General features: G+C 39.8%; 1 protein-coding gene across 2 annotated transcripts in view; it reads left to right on the forward strand.

Annotated features, from left to right (window-relative positions):
- The first annotated feature begins 6,205 nt into the window (after positions 1-6,205).
- APBA1_1 (Amyloid-beta A4 precursor protein-binding A member 1) overlaps positions 6,206-22,442 on the forward strand; it is a 48,744-nt gene continuing 32,507 nt past the window's right edge. For both annotated transcript variants that reach the window (XM_051215644.1, XM_051215643.1), the window contains exons 1-2: positions 6,206-7,366; positions 19,265-19,335. In XM_051215644.1, the coding sequence (XP_051066176.1) occupies positions 6,279-7,366; positions 19,265-19,335 (1,159 nt within the window). In that variant the 5' untranslated portion in view covers positions 6,206-6,278. The remainder of the gene's footprint in view (positions 7,367-19,264; positions 19,336-22,442) is intronic.

Genomic DNA, 22,442 nt, shown 5'->3' on the forward strand with positions numbered 1-22,442 from the left:
CAAACAAATCGAATGATTTGTGTGGCGCATATGTATTTGGTGCCTCCTTGTACCAACGTCTATGTGTTTAAATAAATAAACTTGAGCATTTAAATCACCTGCCACTATTACTAAATCAGAGCGTCTAGCTTTTTGAAGGAGGTTGAATAGCTTCTTGTAAAATTTATCTTTAACTCCGTCCGAGCTGCAATCAGTTGAAGCGTAGACAGAGACGACAAAAAGGCAATGTTGTGTGTTCCTATCTTTTTGAGTGCTTACTATCCTGTCTAGTCGAACAACACAAAAGTGACTGTCCATTTTTATTCAGTCTAACATAGCCTTTTCTGCTTTTGAACTTAATGTTATACCTACATTAGCGCGCTCTCAGAAAGTAGGATGGGGTCTCCAAATACTCAAAGGGGTAAATCGTGCCGGTTCTTTACATTGGCAAGGCGAGGTCAAATGAATGACCGTACTTGGGTCCTGTATGTGCGTCTCGGATACGCAACATATATTGATCGGGTGGGTTTCACTTATTCCGAGTACTGCCAGGTTGTATCTCTTCATTTCTACAGCCATTTGAGTGGCCCAGCCGGTCTCTCACATCGTTCAGAAATCCCTTGTGAGTATGGTAATCGTTTCTATATTTGTTTATAAAGATATGTTGTTAGAAAATACATCAGTCTAGTGAATTCCGAAGAATCTCGACTTTCATCATAAGATGTCGTAATTCCTTTAAATGAAGATCTTTTGGCTTCTGTAACAAAGTTAAAACGATTTAAGTTATTTCCCCTGGTTGGTGTTTTTTAACGAGGTTGAGTTTTTACTGCATGAAGTTGCTGTCCACACCCCAACCCCATCCTTGTCCGGGACTTGGACTTGTAGTAATCGCAGAAGGGCGACAGGGGGAATAAAGTTCAAAGAGCGTTATATTCAACCCACCTCGTCTTTGCTCCTGAACAGAGACCAACCACTTTGAAATTCCTGTGAAGACAAGTTGCCCATTCATTAACATAAGCTTCAGGAAACTATCGCTTTTCACAATGCAAGCACCAACTGCTTAAGTACGAACGCTGCAAGCTTACAAAACAGAATAATTGAGTAGCTCAAACTCAGCAACTCTAATAATACTCATTTGATGAGGTTATCCGAAGCACGGGCATCTTTAAAAACCACAGAAAGGAAGTCGATGATATCCGGCACATCTTTGTTCTGCAATTACAGAAGGAGTGGAATGGGAAGCATGGAAGACCAATATCTATAATCCTGTTTGGTATACCATCAAATATTCACACAACTTCGCCCATCTTGAAGAATATACATGGTTCTTAATGGGATTCCTCAACACCTAAGATTATTATTTTGCTTAATGAGTAAATATATGAAACGGCTTTTTGGATAAAAATACTGTCAAAAAAACTATGACAGACTCACCGAATGAAACAGGTAATTTCGGAAATTAAATAAGATATAGTATCCAAATACGATTTAAATGATAGTTCATAAAATAGTGAGTAGAGTGCTTTAACATACACGATTATACATATTTCTTGATATTAGGTAGAGGTTCGAATAGATCCTGTAAATACATAAAGTTCGTGGGTTATAGCATCCAAATACGATATAACTACATATTCCTTAAGGAACAGAATACAGATATGAAATGCAATTGGCGATACTCTAATTTATGGACGACCTTTGAACGAATCTTCAGTGACCTTGAGAAATATTAGCCAATCAGCGCCAGTACAATCACAAGGAGTCACACTTTTCAAATGCTAGGATTCCAAAGGTACTCCTGGGCAGAATACAGGCGAACTAGTTGCTCCAGCACATACAGTTGGTGCAAACTGGCAAGAGACCAATCCACAAGGGCGATAAAATAGACTTAAGTATCTCATTAATCTAAGTGGTAAATTTGTCTCCAATCCGAAGAGCTTATCCTGTCATGCAGCTCACCTTCGACAAGCCAAAGCCAAAGTTTCCTAGTTGTTAGGTTTTATTAGCTTAACTAACAACGGCGGCGATGACACAGAGCTCCTGAGAGAATAATATTTTCAAGATTCTAAATGCTGTGTACAGATCACATCAAAGAGAGCTCCATCTTTAACCCGCGAGGAGTTTAAGGAGTGAACCTATGCTCTGGAATGATGCATCAGAAACTACAGAATCAACATAAGAAGAGGCTTTAATTCCAAAAATACCAGTCCGTGTGATGTTAGCACACCTTAAGCCAAGGCACTGTTCCAGACAGTGTGAAGCTGGTGTACATCATAACAATTTTCTACGAGGGTCCATTTAGTGAACCTTCAAGTCACTGGCGGGAAACAATCCTCTCGACAACCCAGGACACTATGAAGCCTTTGATATACGACGGTCCGTATTATTACTCTCTATCTGTAAACTCCTATTCATTCCAACAACATGGTTCCGGGAGAGATCATGTTTGCACAATCAACCTGCTGCCGACTCTACAAGGTCAGAATCAACTTGACTTTTTCTTAGACTACAAAATGTCCTTCTGAAGCTCAGTTCTAGGACTTCTGTTTCCAATTCATATAATTGACCTTTTTTCAGAAGTTATCATTAATAAATTTTCGCTGACGATGGTAGGCTTTGAAGAGAAGTTTGAGATCAAGATGACAAGCAGACACGCCGGGAAGATTTGATTTTAGTTCAAAGCTGGGAAGATAGTAACGGATTAAGTTTAAATACTTGAAATAGTAACTTTTTCGTGCCAGTAGATATATTTCGTTCTATTGATAGAAGAAATGAGACTAACAGTGAATGGGTCTTTATTTAGATCTCGAGATAGTCTCAGTGGTTCATGGGATTACCTGTCCAAACACATAAAGCCTTTCAACATTAAATATAAGATAACAGGAAACACAATGCCCATACTAAATAAGTCAATGAGTACCTGAGCTCTATTGCATCGACATATACTTAATTGTTTGAGGTCAACTCTTAACAAATCAACCTAAACTGTTACAAATTAGGCCGTGTGAGATATGATGTAAACTACGCATATAAGCTGAATGATTCCCCTCTGAAGGTATCTCAAGTTCAGAAAGATCTAAGAGTCCTGGTTCTAAAGTCTTATTCTAGTTGTGATGAAAATGCCTAACGAGCAAATCTTACGCTGTCGACTTTTGAAGAGCGTTTTTGTCAAGTTCGACAATAGGGGTTTTCACTTAATCAGAAACACTTTTATTCGGTCGTATTTAGAATGTAGAAATACAGCGTTTCCTCTGTCACTTCAAAGGGACAATAGTACACTGAAACATATCCAAAGGGGAGCCACGAAATCCGTATGGAGACTAGAATGCAAAAGTTAAGAAGAACGGATCAGTTCATTTGATCGTTACCCAATTAAGTACAGATGTCTCAGAAGTGACCTTCTAATGACTTACAGTATTACCAACACTACTAGGCACCACTTCATCAAGTGACCAGTCATTACTAAAATATACTTATTTCTCTTTTTGGTTAGTCCCAAAATGCCGATCCCCACTATTTCGTTTGGGTAGCCTGGATTCATACTTACTGATGGGGGACACGAGTTGTCCTTTGTGCTCATAATCATTTTATATGTCTTACAAGCTCTGATGTAATTACGTATGTCTTTCTTTCGTTCAGGCCGCCAGTATCTACGTTTGATGGCCATGACCAAAGTCTTCATGGGCTTTGCCCACAACGAAAATATAATACTCTATCTGTTATCATTCAAGATTTCCACACGGTCCATAGACATCTGCCTTCCAAACTAACACCTTGAATTTCTGCTGAAGATGACCGAGAACTCTGATTTGTTGAAGCGTTACACATTATTGAAGTTTTCGGATCTGTTGTCTGAATATGAGCCCATTCAATAATTTCTGTAGTTTTCAACTCTATTATATTCGTTGTCGAAGCACAATTTTCATGAGGTTTAGCTGCTCTGCATGCTTAAATGTCCAAGTTTTAATTCTATTTAGTGGGCCAATAGATGCACTCGTAGTCATGTTCTTGTTAACACTCTTTCCACTCGGCAATTCGCTCTTCGTGATCTCTAAAATTCTGCGACCATTTTAAAGCTTTGTAATTGTTTCCGATAGTAAACATATATCCCAAAAAGTAATGCCTGAAGTAGCGCACAAAGTAGACCACTGTTGGCAACTCTTTTCGTGTTGTGCAGTAATCTTTCTCTAGCCTATATGACATTCGGCCTCCATATGTAATAACTCTTTCTTTTCCGTCAAAAGAAACTTACGATAATACTTTACCGATAGTTTGGTCGCTTTCATCGATGCCTAAGTTGAAACTGCCGACAGTAGGAATAGAGTCTAGACAATCGAAAGATTGTTGTCAATTTGCGGTCCATTTTCAGTCCTCTCTAAGTAAGGTGGGAAGGAAAGGTGGATTCTCAGGAAACCTTTGGACAAATCCATAATAAGTTGCTAAACCCAGGGAGCTGCGAAGTTCATTTGAATTTTGTGAAACAACTTGGTTTCGGACGGCATCGATTTTTTTGCTATTTGAGTGTGTCATTGATTGTCAACAAAATGAACGAGGAATCTAACTTGCTTCCTCAGCAGGCGATATTTAAATGGTTTTACTTTAATACCAACTTCTCAAGGCAGTCTAAAACTATTTGGAAATTTTTTGTGTTCTTTAATGGTTGTTTTGTGTGCCATAACATCACCTAAATACACCAAACCAGCCGGCTTTGTATGAATTAACCATTGGAAAGTAGAATGTGCACCACTTAGTACAAACGGTATTGTTTGAAACCCATATATACTAAATAATAAGGTAAGAGCCGTTATATGTTGGTCACCTGGATGAGATTCGACTTTCCAATAATCAAATGTTAAATCTGATGTTGCGAGCCGCTTTCGAACCACCCAGTGTATCTAAGGTATCGCTTACTTGTGGCAATAAATGAAGAACCATGTTTTTCGATCTCAATAAGTTTTCGATAGACGACGCACAGTCTCAAAATTTCGTTCTTTTTCGCTAACACAGATGAGGCTCCCCAAAGTGATATGGACGGTGTGATTATGTTACGTGCTAACAAGCCGTTTATCATATCATCAAGAGCTTCTTTAAACTGTACAAATACACGATGAAGTGCTTGGCTACATGGTTTTGCACTTCCAGTACCACAGCCATCCTGATCCCGATACCTTTTCACTATCAAGCAAATATGTCATAAAACGTTTTAAAATTTCTTTTATTAATTCCACATGCTCCAAAGGTCAATCCACAAGTAAAGATGAGATATCATTTGTCTCCATTCGGTTAACATTAATCATTATTTTAGGATTAAAAGCTTCTTTCTATTTATAACAACCCAGTTTCCAAGATGAATTCCGAAAGGCAAATACCTTTGCCTTTAAGTTTAAGCATCCCTCACAATTCGTTAACAAGTCTGTACCTAGAACCACGTCCGAAGATAGACTCTGAACACCCAATCTATCTTCCATGTAAGTTGATTGGTCCACAGCCTATCGTAAAGTTATTTTTCTCCTAACAACCATCAATGTGCCGTTGGCTTCGTTCAGACGTACATTGTAGGCACCATGCAGGCACACATCATAAGGAACTAGAGCACTGTTGATTAAAGAACATACTGCATCCGACTGAACGATTAAATAACTCTCCACATAATGTTAGGGCAAGGGGCTTATAATCAACATACGAAACTAACGGAACATTTCACATATCTACCTTCGAGTTCTTGGGCGGATGCTTCGCACTTCCTAGGCATTTATGAAGCGGGAAGTTCTCAGAGAAATGTAGAGAACTACTGTGGCAATTTCACTACGCAAAAACTATAATCACAGACGCCTGTTACTTCAAAGTTGCTTCCTCACGAGTGGCTTTTAAGCTTTCAGAAGCTTGTTTCATAAACCTCTTTTGTAGTAGCTACAAAAACCCGTAAGAAGCAAAGTTGCCTTCTGTGGAGACATTCAGCGCTAGCGACACTGTTGTTTTTCATCACAGGAACCCAGGACAGTCAAATCAGCAAGTGGTGCAACCAAATAGGATAAAGTACATGGGATATTACGCTTTTTAAACACGAAAAAATCAGCAGAGCAGAATTGGATACATCCAAAAGGACTGGGATAACTCACAAGTAAGCATAATCAGGAATATACTGAGTCAAAAAGACATGTTGCGGCTTACATTCAGAACATAAGAAACACCATTCGATATTTCTGACTAGAACGTTTGAGTTTTAGGAATAGGCGGGGGTATTAAAAGTTTGCGATGCAAGGAGTTAGTCTACACTGTCCGTTGGTTATCAAATAAGCATGTCACTCACTAGAATGGAATCACAAAATTTAGAACAAAATGTTCCGAGTACAAATTCTAGTGGTGATAGTCCGACGACACTTATCTATGGTTTACCATCTCTTTTCACATCTGAGATTTTATATGACGGACCCAAACGATGTATACTCAAGACAAATGTGGATAAGATATCTTCTAGCGGCACTTCAAAGAATATGAATGGAGGCCATGGAACAGATACGGATTACACAGGATTGTGCCACAAAGAATGTTTTTCTGTCCCTCATATTCGTGAATTAACAGACAGCACAATAAAGGAAAATGTGGCTAGTTCTCAAAGCAACGAAGCAAGAGGATCTTGTGATTCGGTGACATGTTTTTCAGAACACGAGTTGTCCGACATTCCTTTGAGTTCCAATGACGAAAACAGAGTGAATTTTGATGTATCAGATATTTCGAAACAGTTGGTTCTATTGTCCCCTTTTTCTGGAAAAAAGTTCGCGACTATCCGTTCAGATAGCAATTATGTCCCAATTGCGTCTAGTTTTCTAACGGAAAAGGATAGTGCTTGTGTTCGGTCCTCGGATGTTATGCAGCAAAGTACGTTACAGCCAAAACATATCACTGTAACAATGCCTACTGTAGAAGATGGTCTCTCAAGTGGCAGTGACTCAGGTAGCCCGTGTCTTATTTCAAGATCTCACGTGAAAGACTGTTCATTCGATATGCGCTCGTTTTCTGGTAGCCCTGATTCAGTCACAGACATTTACTGTGGGAGACCTACCATTAATTCAAGTTCTGAGAGTCTCGATGGAGAGCATTTGCTAAACCCTGCCATAGTGAAAGATATTTCAAACGATATCATGGATATTAAAAGGACTTTGGGTGCTTCTGACCACGCAAAAACATACATACCTACATGTGAACAAAATGTTGTAAATGCCGTAAATACGAGCAAATCAAAAGAACAGAATATCAATCCAAAATCTCCTGACAGAGTAAATGGCTGTCATTGTATTGAGATGAAAACCGGATTCACACCTTCAGATGTATCTCATGCTAGTAAAATCTCTTCCTCTAGCCGTAATTGGGATATGTTTAATGACCAGTAAGTAGAAAGGTTATGTATATGCATATTTAATTTATAAAACTTTAATGGTCTTTATGTAGGCCAGTTTATTACCAGCACAAAAAAGAGCTTTGTAGGTAGTCGTCATGTTTTTGTGTATCATGAGATTCTTAGTTTCAATCGATTTTCATTAATAGAAACCGAGTAAACCGTGGTTACTAAATAGTTTGGTTGGCTAGGACACAACTGAATACAACTGGTACAAATCTAGTACTATAATTTATTTCATTTAATTTACGGCACAAAAGGTGGCTATTACAACATGTTACCGAGTAGTATCACTCAAAAAGGTGACAGTAGCAAAGCCGAAATGATTGATGTTGCGAACTAACGTATAACAGTAAAATGGAATTATAATCCATCCAGTGAGGCTATAATACTTATGAGCTGTACTTTTTCAAAAACCAAGATTGTTAAACAATAGGCATTGCATAAGCTAATCGAATGACATGAGATGCGATCCGCATTACATTCGAATATAAGTTTTTGCACCCTAGTATTCAGTCAGTCAGTTACAACGTAGAACCTGGTACGTATGTACATCGGTTCAAGTTGCCATACCCTATTAGTACAGAGGAATGAGATCGTCACACTAAATCCCAGAATACTGGAGACAACATGAGTAGTAATAGGAAAGACCATGCATCAAAGATACGATCTGGGAAGAGAAGATAAATTATCTAAATGAAAACAAAACGAGAGTATGAGGAATTCGGAATCTTAGGATTTGGAGTAAGACAAAGAATGGATGCACCTGCTTCAGTGCTCACAATTTTGGGCCATATCATTTAGAGTCTCTAGTCACTGGTTACAATAATCACGCAAATACAACCAGGTTGTCTACACCTATGAACATAACTCAATCCAGTTGTCGGTGGTTTCATACCTGATGTCGTGTTTTGGTTTGACCACCTCGACCTTTGTTCCAGTCTACTGTTGCACCAGAAAATATCGCCTGTCAATGCAGACAGTGATTGGGCACACGTAACACATGTCCCAGATGTCCTCAGTTGGTGAAGATTCTTTACCACATCAATCGCTTTGCCTTCTATACCTAGAAACCCGTTCGTATTCCAGAAATTGCTTAGTTTGTGGTCCCAAACTACACGAGGAATGCTTCGTAGATGCCCATGATTGAATACCAGTAAACTACAAATGTCTTCTATTTGTAATGACCATGTTACACATCTGTGAAAGCATGTCTATCACAAAGTTGAATAAAAATTGGGAAAGGGGATAATTCTGACAAACACCACTTGAAGTGTGCGATTCTGATGACACTTGCATAAGCTCTGACTCGACCAGTAAGGTTCGAGTAGAGCCTGTATGAGGTTGATGTACTTGTTTTGTACTCCTTTGAATGACAGAACCTCATAATCAATAGAGTTGAACGCCATTTTTAGATCAAGGAATACAGCTATAGTCGGGCATCGAAAGGCATATTCATGTTCCAGCACCTATCGAAAGGTGAATATTTGGTCTATACATCCACGTCTATATCTGAAAGCAGCTTAATTTCCTCGGATTTGCTCTTCACGAGCTCTAGTCAGACTTAGAAGTGTTATTGAGACAAGTATATTAGACACTATTTATTGTTAAACAGATTCCTCTGATTGTCACTAAAGGATTTTTGTCCTTTCTTATATTCTGATAAACCGGGACTGTCAGCGGTTGAGACCAGTCTGATGAGATTACATCCAGTTCCAAGATTTCAGTTAAAATTTTAATTAAGAAAAAAGGAACGAATTGAGCGAAGAAATTTCTTTTCAATTAGTTTTTCATCACGGCTCTACACTAATATATACATATATATGTTTTACAATAATAATATAATACTCGTCGAGTGGATACGTTACGTAATAATTACATAATGACATTTAAATTAACATTGAGTAATTGGAAGAAAGAGGATTATTAATATTCAAAGTAATCAAGAAGTTGCTATGTTGCGTAATATAAGAAACAAAGAAGGAACAGAATTTTAACGGATGGTCAATATGATAGTAGTTACGTAAGAATCAAGAGATGAATGTTGAGAAGTTATAAGGTTCAAAAGCAATAGAAACAAAATTACAAAAATTAAAAAAAAGAAGTGGAAGAAGTATGAAAAATAGTCCTTATGACGGAAATTTTATACTAAAGGCCAGGGCAGAGAAAGTGGTTGTACGAATTTCTTTTGGATACAAAGGTCAGGTTTGTGAACATGGATTGCGATGGCTTCCGCAATGTGCAAAAGGCGCACTCGTAAACCATGTGGTAGATTTGGTGGAATATTGTAGATAACCTTAAAAGCTTTATTCAATTCGACTTGATGACCTGTGTCAACCAAGTGAGAGAGAATATAACTTTTAATCACTTTCACCTGTCCTTTGCTTAGCCATGTCGGATGATGTTCTGTAATGCGTTGACGGACTTGCCGAATTGTACGCCCTATGTAGCTGGCTCCACAGGAGCAGTTGAAACAATAGATACACATAGATTTGGCGGATTCTGGCAGTCTGTCTTTAATGGATGTTCTTATTTTCGGGTGGTTGTAGATGACATTTAATTTGGCAGCATTAAACGTTTTTTGTACAGCTCTTCGTAGTTTCTGAGTCATGACTTCTTCAATGGTGTCATTTATGGATTGTAGTTTTATAAATAATACCGTCTTGGAGACGGTGGGTATTTTTATCCTTGTTTTCTTCTCCGTCACATGTTTGTCGATGAATTTCATGGGGTACCCATTCAGACTGAGTAGGTTCCGAATATTGTTCAATTCTTCTTCAATGGTGTCTTCAGAGCAGATAATTCTAGCACGATGTATCAAGATCTTTATCAAGTTCCTTTTGTATCTGATTGGAACTGCACTGTGGAAATGAGTGTATTGACCTGCTGCTGACTTTCTGTGTACCCTTCTTTTCATAGTTCCGTCTGTTCTTCTAGTCAGTTGGACGTCTAGAAAAGATATGCTATTATTCTGTTCATCTTCTGATGTTAAGTTAATTGAACCTTATAACTTCTCAACATTCATCTCTTGATTCTTACGTAACTACTATCATATTGACCATCCGTTAAAATTCTGTTCCTTCTTTGTTTCTTATATTACTCAACATAGCAACTTCTTGATTACTTTGAATATTAATAATCCTCTTTCTTCCAATTACTCAATGTTAGTTTAAATGTCATTATGTAATTATTACGTAACGTATCCACTCGACGAGTATTATATTATTATTGTAAAACATATATATGTATATATTAGTGTAGAGCCGTGATGAAAAACTAATTGAAAAGAAATTTCTTCGCTCAATTCGTTCCTTCTTTATTTACCAAATGGCAAAATGGGAATTTTCACAAGATTTTAGTTAATCTAACTGCTGACACTGGACTACTGTCCTTAAAAATCTTAGGGGTTAGTCTATCAGGCTCTGATGCTCTTCCTCGCCCTAGATTACTTATAGTCTATTCAACCTCACTATGAGTTGGAGGACTCACACCAGTTTTCCATTCAGGTTGCTTGGGAATAGTGGATAATTGAAGTGTGGCTGAAGGCCAGTTTAACGTTTCCTCAAAGTGCTCAGCCCATCGGTCCGATCTCGTGAACTGGGAGTGAATATTAGTTCCGTCTTTTCCAAGATAGCTTCACTAACAGCCAGGAATTTCAGTACTCGTTTTCTTTATAAATCTGAATAGTTGTCTGTTGTTACCTGTCGCTTCTCCCTTTTCCATCTCTCTTGCTTTCGCTACCTAACCCTCCTCACAATCATTACGTGGGCTTTCCATCAGCCTACATTTAAACTGCCTCCACTCATCGTGTTTAGAACCAGATGGGGTGGATTTCCTAACATCAGTTCTGTAGATGCTGTCGAAATCCACTGACTTTTCTTAACCTTTTAGTTTAAGTTACTAATAGATATCACTTCTGTTTTCACAGCATTTTGGATATCTCCAGTTGTTCCTGAAATATTTGAGCCTTTCAATTATTAGGTTGAACTCTCAAGCGTTTCCATACTGTAGGTTTTCTACGTTCGGTAAGTTGAAGACAAATACGTGCCTGAACTAGAGCATAATCCGAGTCTAAACATGTGCTCCAGAATAAGCGATAGTCTTTAATCGAGCCCCCCAATGATGTCTAATGGTAGTGTGGTCTGTTTGAGTCGATCGATGAGACGATTGTGGAAGTTGCCACGTCAGACGATGTTTCTCCCTATGCTTAAAGTTGGTGTTTCCCAGAAATAGATGGACATAGTTGCAATAGATAATCGCCTTTATCTGTTCGCTGAGCCACAACACCGTAAGATTCGCTCAAGAAAAAAATATAAAAAGCCCCCAAATGCCTTGGTACGGCCGAGAGTGAGGAGAGTCCGCCCACCCTCTCGAAATGCTCTCACATGGCCACGTGCGTTCAACCACTGCCTTCTCGCGGCGGGGATGTTGTTTACGAAATTGAGAGGATGAAAAGCGAACGTCCGGCGCTTTAACCAGGTTGGTGGACATAGAGAGTCTGCCTATGGAAGTTGCAAAAGCTTGATTCTAAACCAATGGTGCACACTGGCTCCAGGATCCTGAGGGGACAAATGGAGTAAGAACCAATCGTTAGTCACCGGCTACCATGGGACTGCATCTGACGTTGCTCCACTGCCTTGTGGATCAGACCTTTAGGTCGAAGGCTCCAGGTGTGTCCCCTAAGAAAACCGCCTGCTTCGGTTTGGGCACCCGGGCAGTGTTGCAGCCCTCAAACAAATCGAATGATTTGTGTGGCGCATATGTATTTGGTGCCTCCTTGTACCAACGTCTATGTGTTTAAATAAATAAACTTGAGCATTTAAATCACCTGCCACTATTACTAAATCAGAGCGTCTAGCTTTTTGAAGGAGGTTGAATAGCTTCTTGTAAAATTTATCTTTAACTCCGTCCGAGCTGCAATCAGTTGAAGCGTAGACAGAGACGACAAAAAGGCAATGTTGTGTGTTCCTATCTTTTTGAGTGCTTACTATCCTGTCTAGTCGAACAACACAAAAGTGACTGTCCATTTTTATTCAGTCTAACATAGCCTTTTCTGCTTTTGAACTTAATGTTATACCTACATTAGCGCGCTCTCAGAAAGTAGGATGGGGTCTCCAAATACTCAAAGGGGTAAATCGTGCCGGTTCTTTACATTGGCAAGGCGAGGTCAAATGAATGACCGTACTTGGGTCCTGTATGTGCGTCTCGGATACGCAACATATATTGATCGGGTGAGAGTATAGAGTCCTAGTTAAAGAAGGCTGTTTTCCTACCTGACACAACGTTCGAAAATTGCAAAATCCAACACGTAGTTTAGAGCGTGGTTTTAGGAAAACAGGAGTAACATTTCGTGAACACAAATCATTAGCATTGATGGAGCGTGATGATAAAGGTATATGAGAAGTGTTAATCACGGGGATGAAAGAAGTATAGGGAATCTATGGAAGGATTCAATCTTCAACAAAATGATCTCAGGTGCTGATATGGGTATGAGGGCGGTTATCGCTTCCCGTTTGCCCACACCATGGAAGGATATTTCCTCTTGAGAGACCTGGAAAAGAAGCTGAATTAGTGATCGTCTTAGAGATCTGAAAGCATGACCTCAAAACTCAAGGGACAACTGCATAAGGCCAGTCTCACACGGCTTCTTTATGGGAACTCTGATGTGTTAGCTCTGCACTTCAAAGGGTCTTACCTCAGGAAACAGAAATCCGTGCAGTAAAGTGAGGTGTAACATCTTTAGGGTCGAGCTTTCTTAATCCCTTCCTTTCGTTGTGAGAAGTCAGTGTCGCTGCTGATGCTGGTTGTTCGAGGTAAAAACCTTACTGCTACCACACCCCTTTACAGTTAGCAGTATGACTTCGCCCTCGGGCCCTTAGTTTTTGGTTTTAGTCTTACCGTTCCCCAAGCGACCTGCTCGGCATAGTTGGGCTTAAAGAAACACGTGACCCTGTTATAGTTTGGTCAAGTCATCACGATAGACAAGCCTAGCCGCCACGCCAATGTAGCAGCTACGGTCGAGCATCTTATTATTACTTAAGTAGTGTTGATAGCAGGCAGTTTGTTGGAGATGGTGATTGAACACATATGTTAGATACTGAAATAAGAAGTGCCGCTATACGGCTTAGGACAATCGACCTTTTATGATCACAGTAAATTTTTGATGGTGCTATCGATGACAAATTGACCTAAACTGTTAGAGGTACCTACGCATAAATTAACTGCACCTGAAACACTGCAAATAATACTCCGATTTAATGTTTATTGATCAAAGGGTTAGTCTCGGAAGTTTCACTAACTAGTTTCAATTGATATTTGAGAATTCATTTTCATCTTTACTCGTCATGATATACGTGACATCAAAGTAGGGTTGTAAAGCGTCTTTAATGGTCGACGTTTCCAGTTTCTGTTAGGCGGATATAGATTGGATTAGAGCATGCTCCGTTCGGGACTTTGTTGGGGCACTCCGATTGGCTATTTCTAAACCCATCAGCGCTGGCAGCTACTTAGAGAAGACTCTAGAATCTCAAGTTAAAATCATGAATATACTAACATTTTTCTTATTACGATTCATGCTTACATTCAATCCTGTTTATTTGGAATATAATTACGTTCCTGTTTAACGGTGTCCTGATTGGGGAACTTGTCGAGTGAAGTGTCCAAAGAATACTAAATAATAAGAGTAGCTGAGTCGTAATGAGAGAACTCATGACAGTTTGTTACGACACCAATTCATTTTATGTGGTATGAACAACAAGTTGTACAAATAACAAGAAGTTGAAGAATCCTGCTATCCATTCAACTCGAAACAAGTGATGCTTAATGTAGAACCATAACTAGTTGTTCTTTCAAATCATTTTTATTTATGTAAACATAAATTTTAGTACAAAGGGGCACGAAAATATATGTTCACCACACAAGGCAGTTATCATGAAATTCGGGTATCCAGGCCAAAGAAGAGGTGGTGTTTCTAGGGGGCCATTCCCCAAGCCCTTGACTTTGTGGTCTAGTCCACAGCGCACTGGAGCAACTCTGGGAGGTGCAGTCTCATGGTAGCTGACATCCGATAATATGCTCATGCGCGATCTGTTCCCTTAGGATCCTGGAGTCCATATACATCACAGGGTTTCCTAAGTCCCCTAGTTGGATTCTTCGCACCCACCAACCAAGTTTAAGCTCTGGATATTCGCACGTCACTGAGTAGTAACGCTGTAAAATAGGCATTAATTGGTGACTTGAAAATACATTTTTTTGACCTCACTTCAGTGATTATGGGACCCTGATCATCCTCAGCTTTTTTTCAAACATTCCTACTGCAGCCAACATCATATTTTAGTATAGCCAGTTAGTTGGTTTGAATAACGCACACATTATCCAGGTATCTTCAGTGTACGTCTACAGGTTTCCACTTTAAAGTTAAAGGTTCGGATTTCTCCTCACCTACCTTGGTTTGGACATTTGGGAAGTATCACTAACAATCATAAAAGTTTGTTGACATAACCCAAAATCGATCGTATTCACAGATACATTCACTCTACCACTAACTTTTCAGTCTTAATATTATTTATTCCTTCCTATTTAGCTAATTCCTTATTGAACCCTTCCACGGTGTGGGCAACCGGGAAGTGATAATCGCCCTCATACCTCTAACAGCACTCAAGATCACTGTATTCATAATCAACCTCTTTCTTCGGTCCCTATTATTCATCCTACGTCGACTTTCAACACTAAACTTCCTCTTTGGCTTCCTCAAGTGTAAACATGGCCAAAGATTCTAGTGCACAAAACACTGTCCCAGGTCTACTGAAGCCTCGCTCCAAACTACACATTGGAGCCTTCAACGCACGCACCCTATGTCAAATCGGCCAGCAGGCTTCCCTGGCTAAGACTGTAGAATCTCGTACCATTGATGTATGCTGTGTCTCCGAAACACGCATATAGGATCCTAGCGTAGCCATTCACTTGACTTCACCTCGGCAAAACGGAGAGCCAACGAGATACACCCTCCGTGTATCTGGTGACCCGACGGCCAGCTCTCGTGGACTGGCAGGAGTAGGGATAGCACTAAGCATGAGGGCGGAACAAGCACCATTAGAATGGATCCCTGTTAACAGTCGTCTGTATGCTGTTTGGTTTAACGGCTCTGTAAGAACTCGAAAGGATAGGGACACACGTCGTTGCCCTTTTCGTCGTTTCTGCCTACGCTCCCACTGACTGCAGCTCGGATGAAGTTAAAGATGAATTTTACAGAAAGCTTTCTGAAGTTCAGAAAGCTAAACGCTCAGACATAGTACTGCCCGGGTGCCCAAACCGAAGCAGGTGTTTTTCTTAGGGGGTCACACCCCAAGCCTTTGACCTAATGGTCTAACTCGCAAGGCAGTGGAGCATCGTGAGGAGATGCAGTCCCATGGTAGCCGGTGACCGAAAATTGGTTCGTACGCCATTTGTTCCCGCAGGATACAGGAGCCCATGTGCACCATTGATTTGGAATTCGGTTAAAGCGCCGGACATTCGCTTTTCGTCCCCTCATTTTCGTAAACAACAACCCCGCCACGAGAAGGCAGTGAGTAGGACTTCCTTGGCAGAGGATGTATACGCGTGGCCGTGTGAGAGTATTTCGAGAGGGAGGGCGAACCCACCCCGCTCTCGGCCATACCAGGGCATTTGAGGGTTCAGAAAGCTAAACGCTCAGACATAGTACATGTAGCAAGTGACTTTAATGCTCAAGTAGGTAGCTTGAACCAAACAGAAAGACATTTAGGTGGGTATTTTGGTATTCCGGTGCAGCGAAAAGATAATGGTGATCGTCTGCTGCAACTATGCTCAGACAATCGTTTATTTTTAGCAAACACTAACTTTAGACATGAGGAGAGACATCGTCTAACATGACGAACCTCTGCACCAAACCAACGATGGACTCAAATAGACCATATTGCCATCAGTCATCGTTGGAGAGGGTCGGTAGAAGATTGTCGCTCATTCTGGAGTACCTGCTTGGACTCCGACCATGCTCTTATACGGGCACTCATCTGCTTGCGCCTCACTGGACGCAAAAAAGCCTCAGTAAAAAGACCAATTACAACTGAATTGAGTAGCGAGAAAACCAAAAGAAGTTTCCAGGAACAACTGAGGTCACAATTACGTGGTTCTGAAAACGAGGCTGACCCAGATGTTGCTTGGAAAGCTATACAAACAGCTGTGGAAACAGCAGTGACATCTATCAGTGATTTAAACCACAGGGTTACAAAGAACTAATGGATTTCCTCAAGGTCTATCGTACTGATGGATTCTCGTAAACTCATCCCATCAGGCTCTGAACACGATGATGAGCGAAAGCAAATCAGATCTAGGTTAGGCAAAAGTCTAAGGAACTACCGTGAGCAGTGGTGGGCAACGAAAGCAAGAGATGGAAAAGGCGGCGGCTATAGGGAACACAAGACAGCTCTACAGACTAATAAAAGAAACTGGAATTAATAATTCAAGTGTAAGTCAGACTATTTCGGAAAAAGACGACACCCTCATCTGCTCTCAGTCCAGACGTTTAGAACGATGGGCGGAACATTCCAGAGAACAGTTCAGCTGGCCTTCAGCGACTCTACAACTACCCTCCATTCCCAGACAGTGTGAATGGAACATTGAAGTGGGTCCCCCGACTCTAGCTGAAGTTCAAAAGGCTATAGTTAATCTGAAACGAGGAAGGGCAGCTGGTCCAGATGGATTGGCTCCAGAGGTCTTTAAGGATGGTGGTCCAATTTTAGCGATTAGGTTAACTAATTGTTTAGCTAAGATCTAGGAGTTAGACGTTATTCCATCTGACTGGTCACAGTCACTGATCGTCCCAATATATTAAAGAGAGGGTTAAAATCATCCTGTGACAACCATAGAGGGATTAGTTTGACTAATATAGCATCTAAAATACTAGCCTCGATAATTATCGGACGCTTAACTAAGACTCGTGAACTGCTAACACGGGAAAATCAAGCTGGCTTCGGACCTGTTCGTGGCTGCATCGACCACATATTCACTATTCGTCAGGTTCTAGAACACAGGTATACTTATCGGCGTCCGACAATGGTGGTCTTTCTTGACTTAAAAGCAGCATTTGACTCTGTAGACCGACAGGTTGTGTGGCAGTGTCCGTCATTAGAAGATGTACCTTAGAAGTACATAAACCGTGTGAAGACGCTTTACTCGAACACTACTAGTCGAGTCAGAGCTTATGGCGAACTGTCATCTGCTTTTGCAACCTCAAGTGTTGTCCGTCAAGGCTATCGACTTTCTCCATTTTTGTCTAACTTCATCATAGACCTACTGATGGAAATAACGCTCTTGTTGACCGAATTTTTGGGCATTGATCTCATTCCAGGAGGTCCAATTATCGACTTAGAATACGCAGATGACATAGTCCTGTTTGGTGAAGACGCTGACAAAATGCAGAGTCTTTTGGTGGCACTGATCAACAATGCCAGCATGTTTGGAATGCGCTTCTCATCATCCAAATGCAAGTTGTTGCTTCAGGACTGGTCTGCGTCAACACCTGAACTAAGGATAGAGAGTGAAGTAGTCGAACGCGTTGACAACTCCACTTACCTAGGAAGTCTGATCAGCCCAAATGGGTTGGTGTCTGACGAAATATCAGCATGGATTTGGAAAGCTCGTTTGGCTTTTGCCAACTTACATCACCTATGGCGAGGGCGAGATATCCGTTTATCAATAAAAGGACGAGTATTCTACGTGGCAGTTCGTTCTGTTTTACTTTACGGCAACGAAACATGGCCATTAAGAGTAGGAGATACTCGTAAGCTACTAATATTTGACCACAGATGTCTTAGAAATATTGCTCGCATCTGTTGGGATCACCGGGTAAGTAATGGTTAGATCCGACGCATGGTATTGGGGAACGATGGTAAATCAGTTGATGAGGTTGTGAATCTTCATCGACTGAGATGGTTGGGCTATGTGTCACGTATGCCTGAACACCGATTACCACGACGCCCAATGCGGACTAGTGTTGGAGACGACTGGAAGAAAATTAGGAGTGGCCAAACCAAAACATGGCATCAGTGCTTGAAGTCACTAACTTCTACTCTGAGCCATGTTAGTAGATGTAGACTACTTGGTTGGGGTCCGCGTGACTATCGTAACCAATGGTTGGAGACTCTGGGTAACATTGCTCAGAATCGACCGCAATGGCGTCGGTGTATACACTCTCTGTCTTCCCTTAAACTATGAGACTAAATTATTTTATATCTTTCTATGTACGTACTAAATCTTTCTTCCTATACTATATCCTTATATGCAATTTTTCCTTTATATATTACACCATTGAGTTAACTGCTTCTATGAATCTGGTGTCCATCTTGCTGTGCTAATGAGGTATGGCAACTTGGACGGATGTACATATGTTCCTGATCCTACGTTGTAATTGACTGACTGAATTCCTTAATGAGTTAAAAACTACTATCTTTAGTTCCGTCTTCTTTATCACTGCTTCCCGTAGTAATACAAAGTGTAACATATTGGCACAATATTTGTGCCAGTTTCTACATTGGCTACAGTTCATAGGATTTATTAACTATCTGTGCTTAGTAATATGACTCGTGGTTGTTTCTAGTAGACTTTGCATTCATTTTACTAATCTATTTCTAATATTGTATTGTGTAATTTGAAGAGTGCAGGCTCATGTATTCATATATATTAAGCCAGGTCTTTTAGAAGAGTTGGGTGTATTATAAGACTGCGCAGATTGCGTATGTGGAATCAAGCTCAGTCTTGTAACTAACATTCTGATTGTAGTATCACATAATTTTTAAGTCTCAACTCCAGTTTTGATTATTTTGTTCCCTTCTAAATGTACCATAACATTTTCACTTATATGCACACTTTTAGCGATAAAGAGAAAAATACTGTTCAGGCTGTTGTAGAATATACGGATGAAGGTATATTTGACCAAGCTTCTTGTGAGTTAAAGTTTTCAAACCATAATATTGGTATTTTTCATAGTGTTTAAAAAATGATTAAATATTTCATTCAACCAAATGCCCTGATAAATGTAAGCAGCAAAAACACCAAGGTTGAGACAAAAATGGATTCATTTTATTTCACGGCTTCTCATCAGCAGCATACAACCTAAAATTACAATTAATAATATAATCATCGACAAATATTTGTCAAATTAACTCATAAACAAAAGTTACTGAGATTATTATTATTATTCCTCACTCTAAGACTTTGAAATCGTTAGTATACCTTATACTACCTGTGAAATACTTGTTTCATCGGTTCTGCAAATTAGGTTTAGAATGGGTTAAAAAATTTCAAAACGGAGAATTCATTGACTTGCTTTTGTGGATGACATTCGAAAAGTGGAAAGTATCACATTCTCACAGTGTACATCGGCACCTCATATGGATCATTTATTCATGGGGCTTCATACCTTCATTGATACTTCAGAAATTAGATATGGAGCGGATGCATATGTCTAATGTTACGCAGCTGGTATTGAAGTTTGTCCTTGCCAGACAAGGGTAGCAACAATGAAAGTGTGCATTGTACTGTACTTGGAACTTACAGCAGCAGTTTTAGCAGCTCACTTAGACTTGCAGTTGCAATTTGAATTATGCATGAAGTTTTCAGATGTGATTCTTCTGACAGATTCTCTGATTGTTGTGCGTTATATCAGAAAGGAAAGCAATTAATTTAAGACATTTATAGCTAACCACGTTTTGACAAAGGATACCTCATAGAGATACTAAAGAAATGAGATATGAGCAAATGCGAGGAATACATATTTATCACACTACTATCGGTACCAGTGAAAGTTTTCAGTAGAGTGTAGCTAAACAGGATGAAAGATTCAGTAGACGTCCATTTTCAAGATCAACATATGGATTCCGTAAGGATCGGTTGTGCATAGACCAAATCGCAACACTAAGGATCATTGTTTAGTAATCAATTGAATACACCAACTTACTTGACTATGAGAAAGCATTTGACAGCGTGGATAGGAGGACCTTATGGAACTTTCTTCGACACTATGGTGTACCGAAGATTGTTAACATTATCCGGAACTCATACGACGGACCACAGTGCAAATTCGTGCATGGAGGACAGCTAACAGATCCATTCCAAGTAAGGACCAGAGTCAGACAAGGCTGTCTACTCTCTCCCTTCCTCTTTCTTCTGGTGGTCGTCTGGATTATGAAAACCTTGACATCTTAGGGGAGCACGGAATACAATAGACAGCTTGCATTAAAGTAGACTATTTTTGCTTTGCAGATGATCCGGGCCTTCTATCCCATGCACACAAATAAATGTACGTCAAGACAACTGGTGTAGCAGCAGCCTCTTCATCAGTAGGCCTCAGCATACACAAGGGGAAAAGCAAGATCCTCAAATATAACACAGAGAACACCAACCCAGTCACATGTGATGGCGAAACTCTGGAAGAGGTGGAAGCATCCACATACCTGGATAGCATCATCGATAAACGTGGAGGATCTGATACAGATCTCATGGCAATGATTTGCAAATCAAGGGCAGAATTCCTACTGTTGAAGAGCATATAAGACTCAAAACAACTTTCAATCAACATCAAAGTGAGAATCTTCAGTACAAACGTGAAGACAGTTCTCCTGTACGGAGCTGGAACCTGGAGAACTACCACAACAATTATCAAAATGGTACAAGTATTTCTAGACAATTATCTACTCAAGATACTCATCGTTCGTTGACCAGACACCATCAGCAAGAACCTACTGTGAGAGAAAACAAACCAGCTTCCAACCGACGACGAAATTAGAGAAAGACGTTAGAAGTGGGTAGGACATACATTACGAAAGTAATCGAACTGCACCACGAGGCAAGCGCTAACTTGGAATCCGGAAGGGAAACGGGAAAGAGGGAGGCCAAAGTACACACTGCGTCGGCAGTTGGAAGCAGACATGAAAAGGATGAATAGCAACTGAAAATAATTAGAAAGGATTAACCAGGATATAGTTTGATGGTGAGCGGCCTATACTTCTGTTATAACTTGTGACCGCCGATTAATGTGCAGTGACTTATTAATCGGATCAAAAACGCGTAAAACACGTGCGAGCAGTCTAGAGTCTTGGTTGGCCCTGCTTTCCGCCTAGCTCAGCCAGTTAAGTCCAGAACACCAATCAGAGCCTCTGCGATATGAATAATTATATTTCAAACTTACTGAGTTTATATACCAATCAAACCAATCACAACATACCAATAAAATATGAAACAACATTTGTACAAGAATTAGCCAGATGTGGATGTGAATGAGGGAGGTAGTAATTAATATACTGGGTATAACTCAAGAATGGTAAAACGTATAATAATAGTTTATGGCTCAAAATAAAGCTTATAATAAGAGGAATATGAATATGCATAGTTTAGTTACTTAATAATTATACACTAGAAATATACGTTTAGTACTGGTCCATCAACAGATCCCAAAAGTTACCATTCATTATTCTTGTCGGGACATAACAGCTTCTCCATCAGGGTTAACAAGCGTAAGTTTTGATAATTCATAGCCATACCAAACCATACCAGTATTGATTTATACTTAACCATGGTAAGTTGAACGTCAGTATTTATCTGGTACTACTCAGTTATTTCATTATTGTGTAAAAATATTAAAATAGGCGTATGATACTGGAATAGCCAGCACCTTGATATACCATTGTTATCATAGGTTTTAGTAGCATTATAAACTTTGAGCACATTCTTCCAGTTTTTAGAAGTTAATGTAAAATATTTCATCCACGTAGTTGGGAACTTAGTTGGTAATAAGCATATTGTAGTGTTGTTAGATTGTGTTCGTGGATATATTCGAATGTAAACATCTGATCTAACACTGATTTTGATCAAGTTTCTTATTTTTCACTTCCCATTAATTGTAATCAATGGTTGGGAACTTTAGCTGATATAACACAAAGTTAACCGCAGTTACATTTACTGTTTGTGTTTCTCTAAATATCCAATATCATTTCTTACTTCTTATTCTTCTATCTTTTACATTTCAGTTTAACTGTACTTATCTCTAAATTTA

This window comes from Schistosoma haematobium, chromosome 4 (genome assembly GCF_000699445.3).
Source record: "Schistosoma haematobium chromosome 4, whole genome shotgun sequence".
Taxonomy (NCBI): Eukaryota; Metazoa; Platyhelminthes; class Trematoda; order Strigeidida; family Schistosomatidae; genus Schistosoma; species Schistosoma haematobium.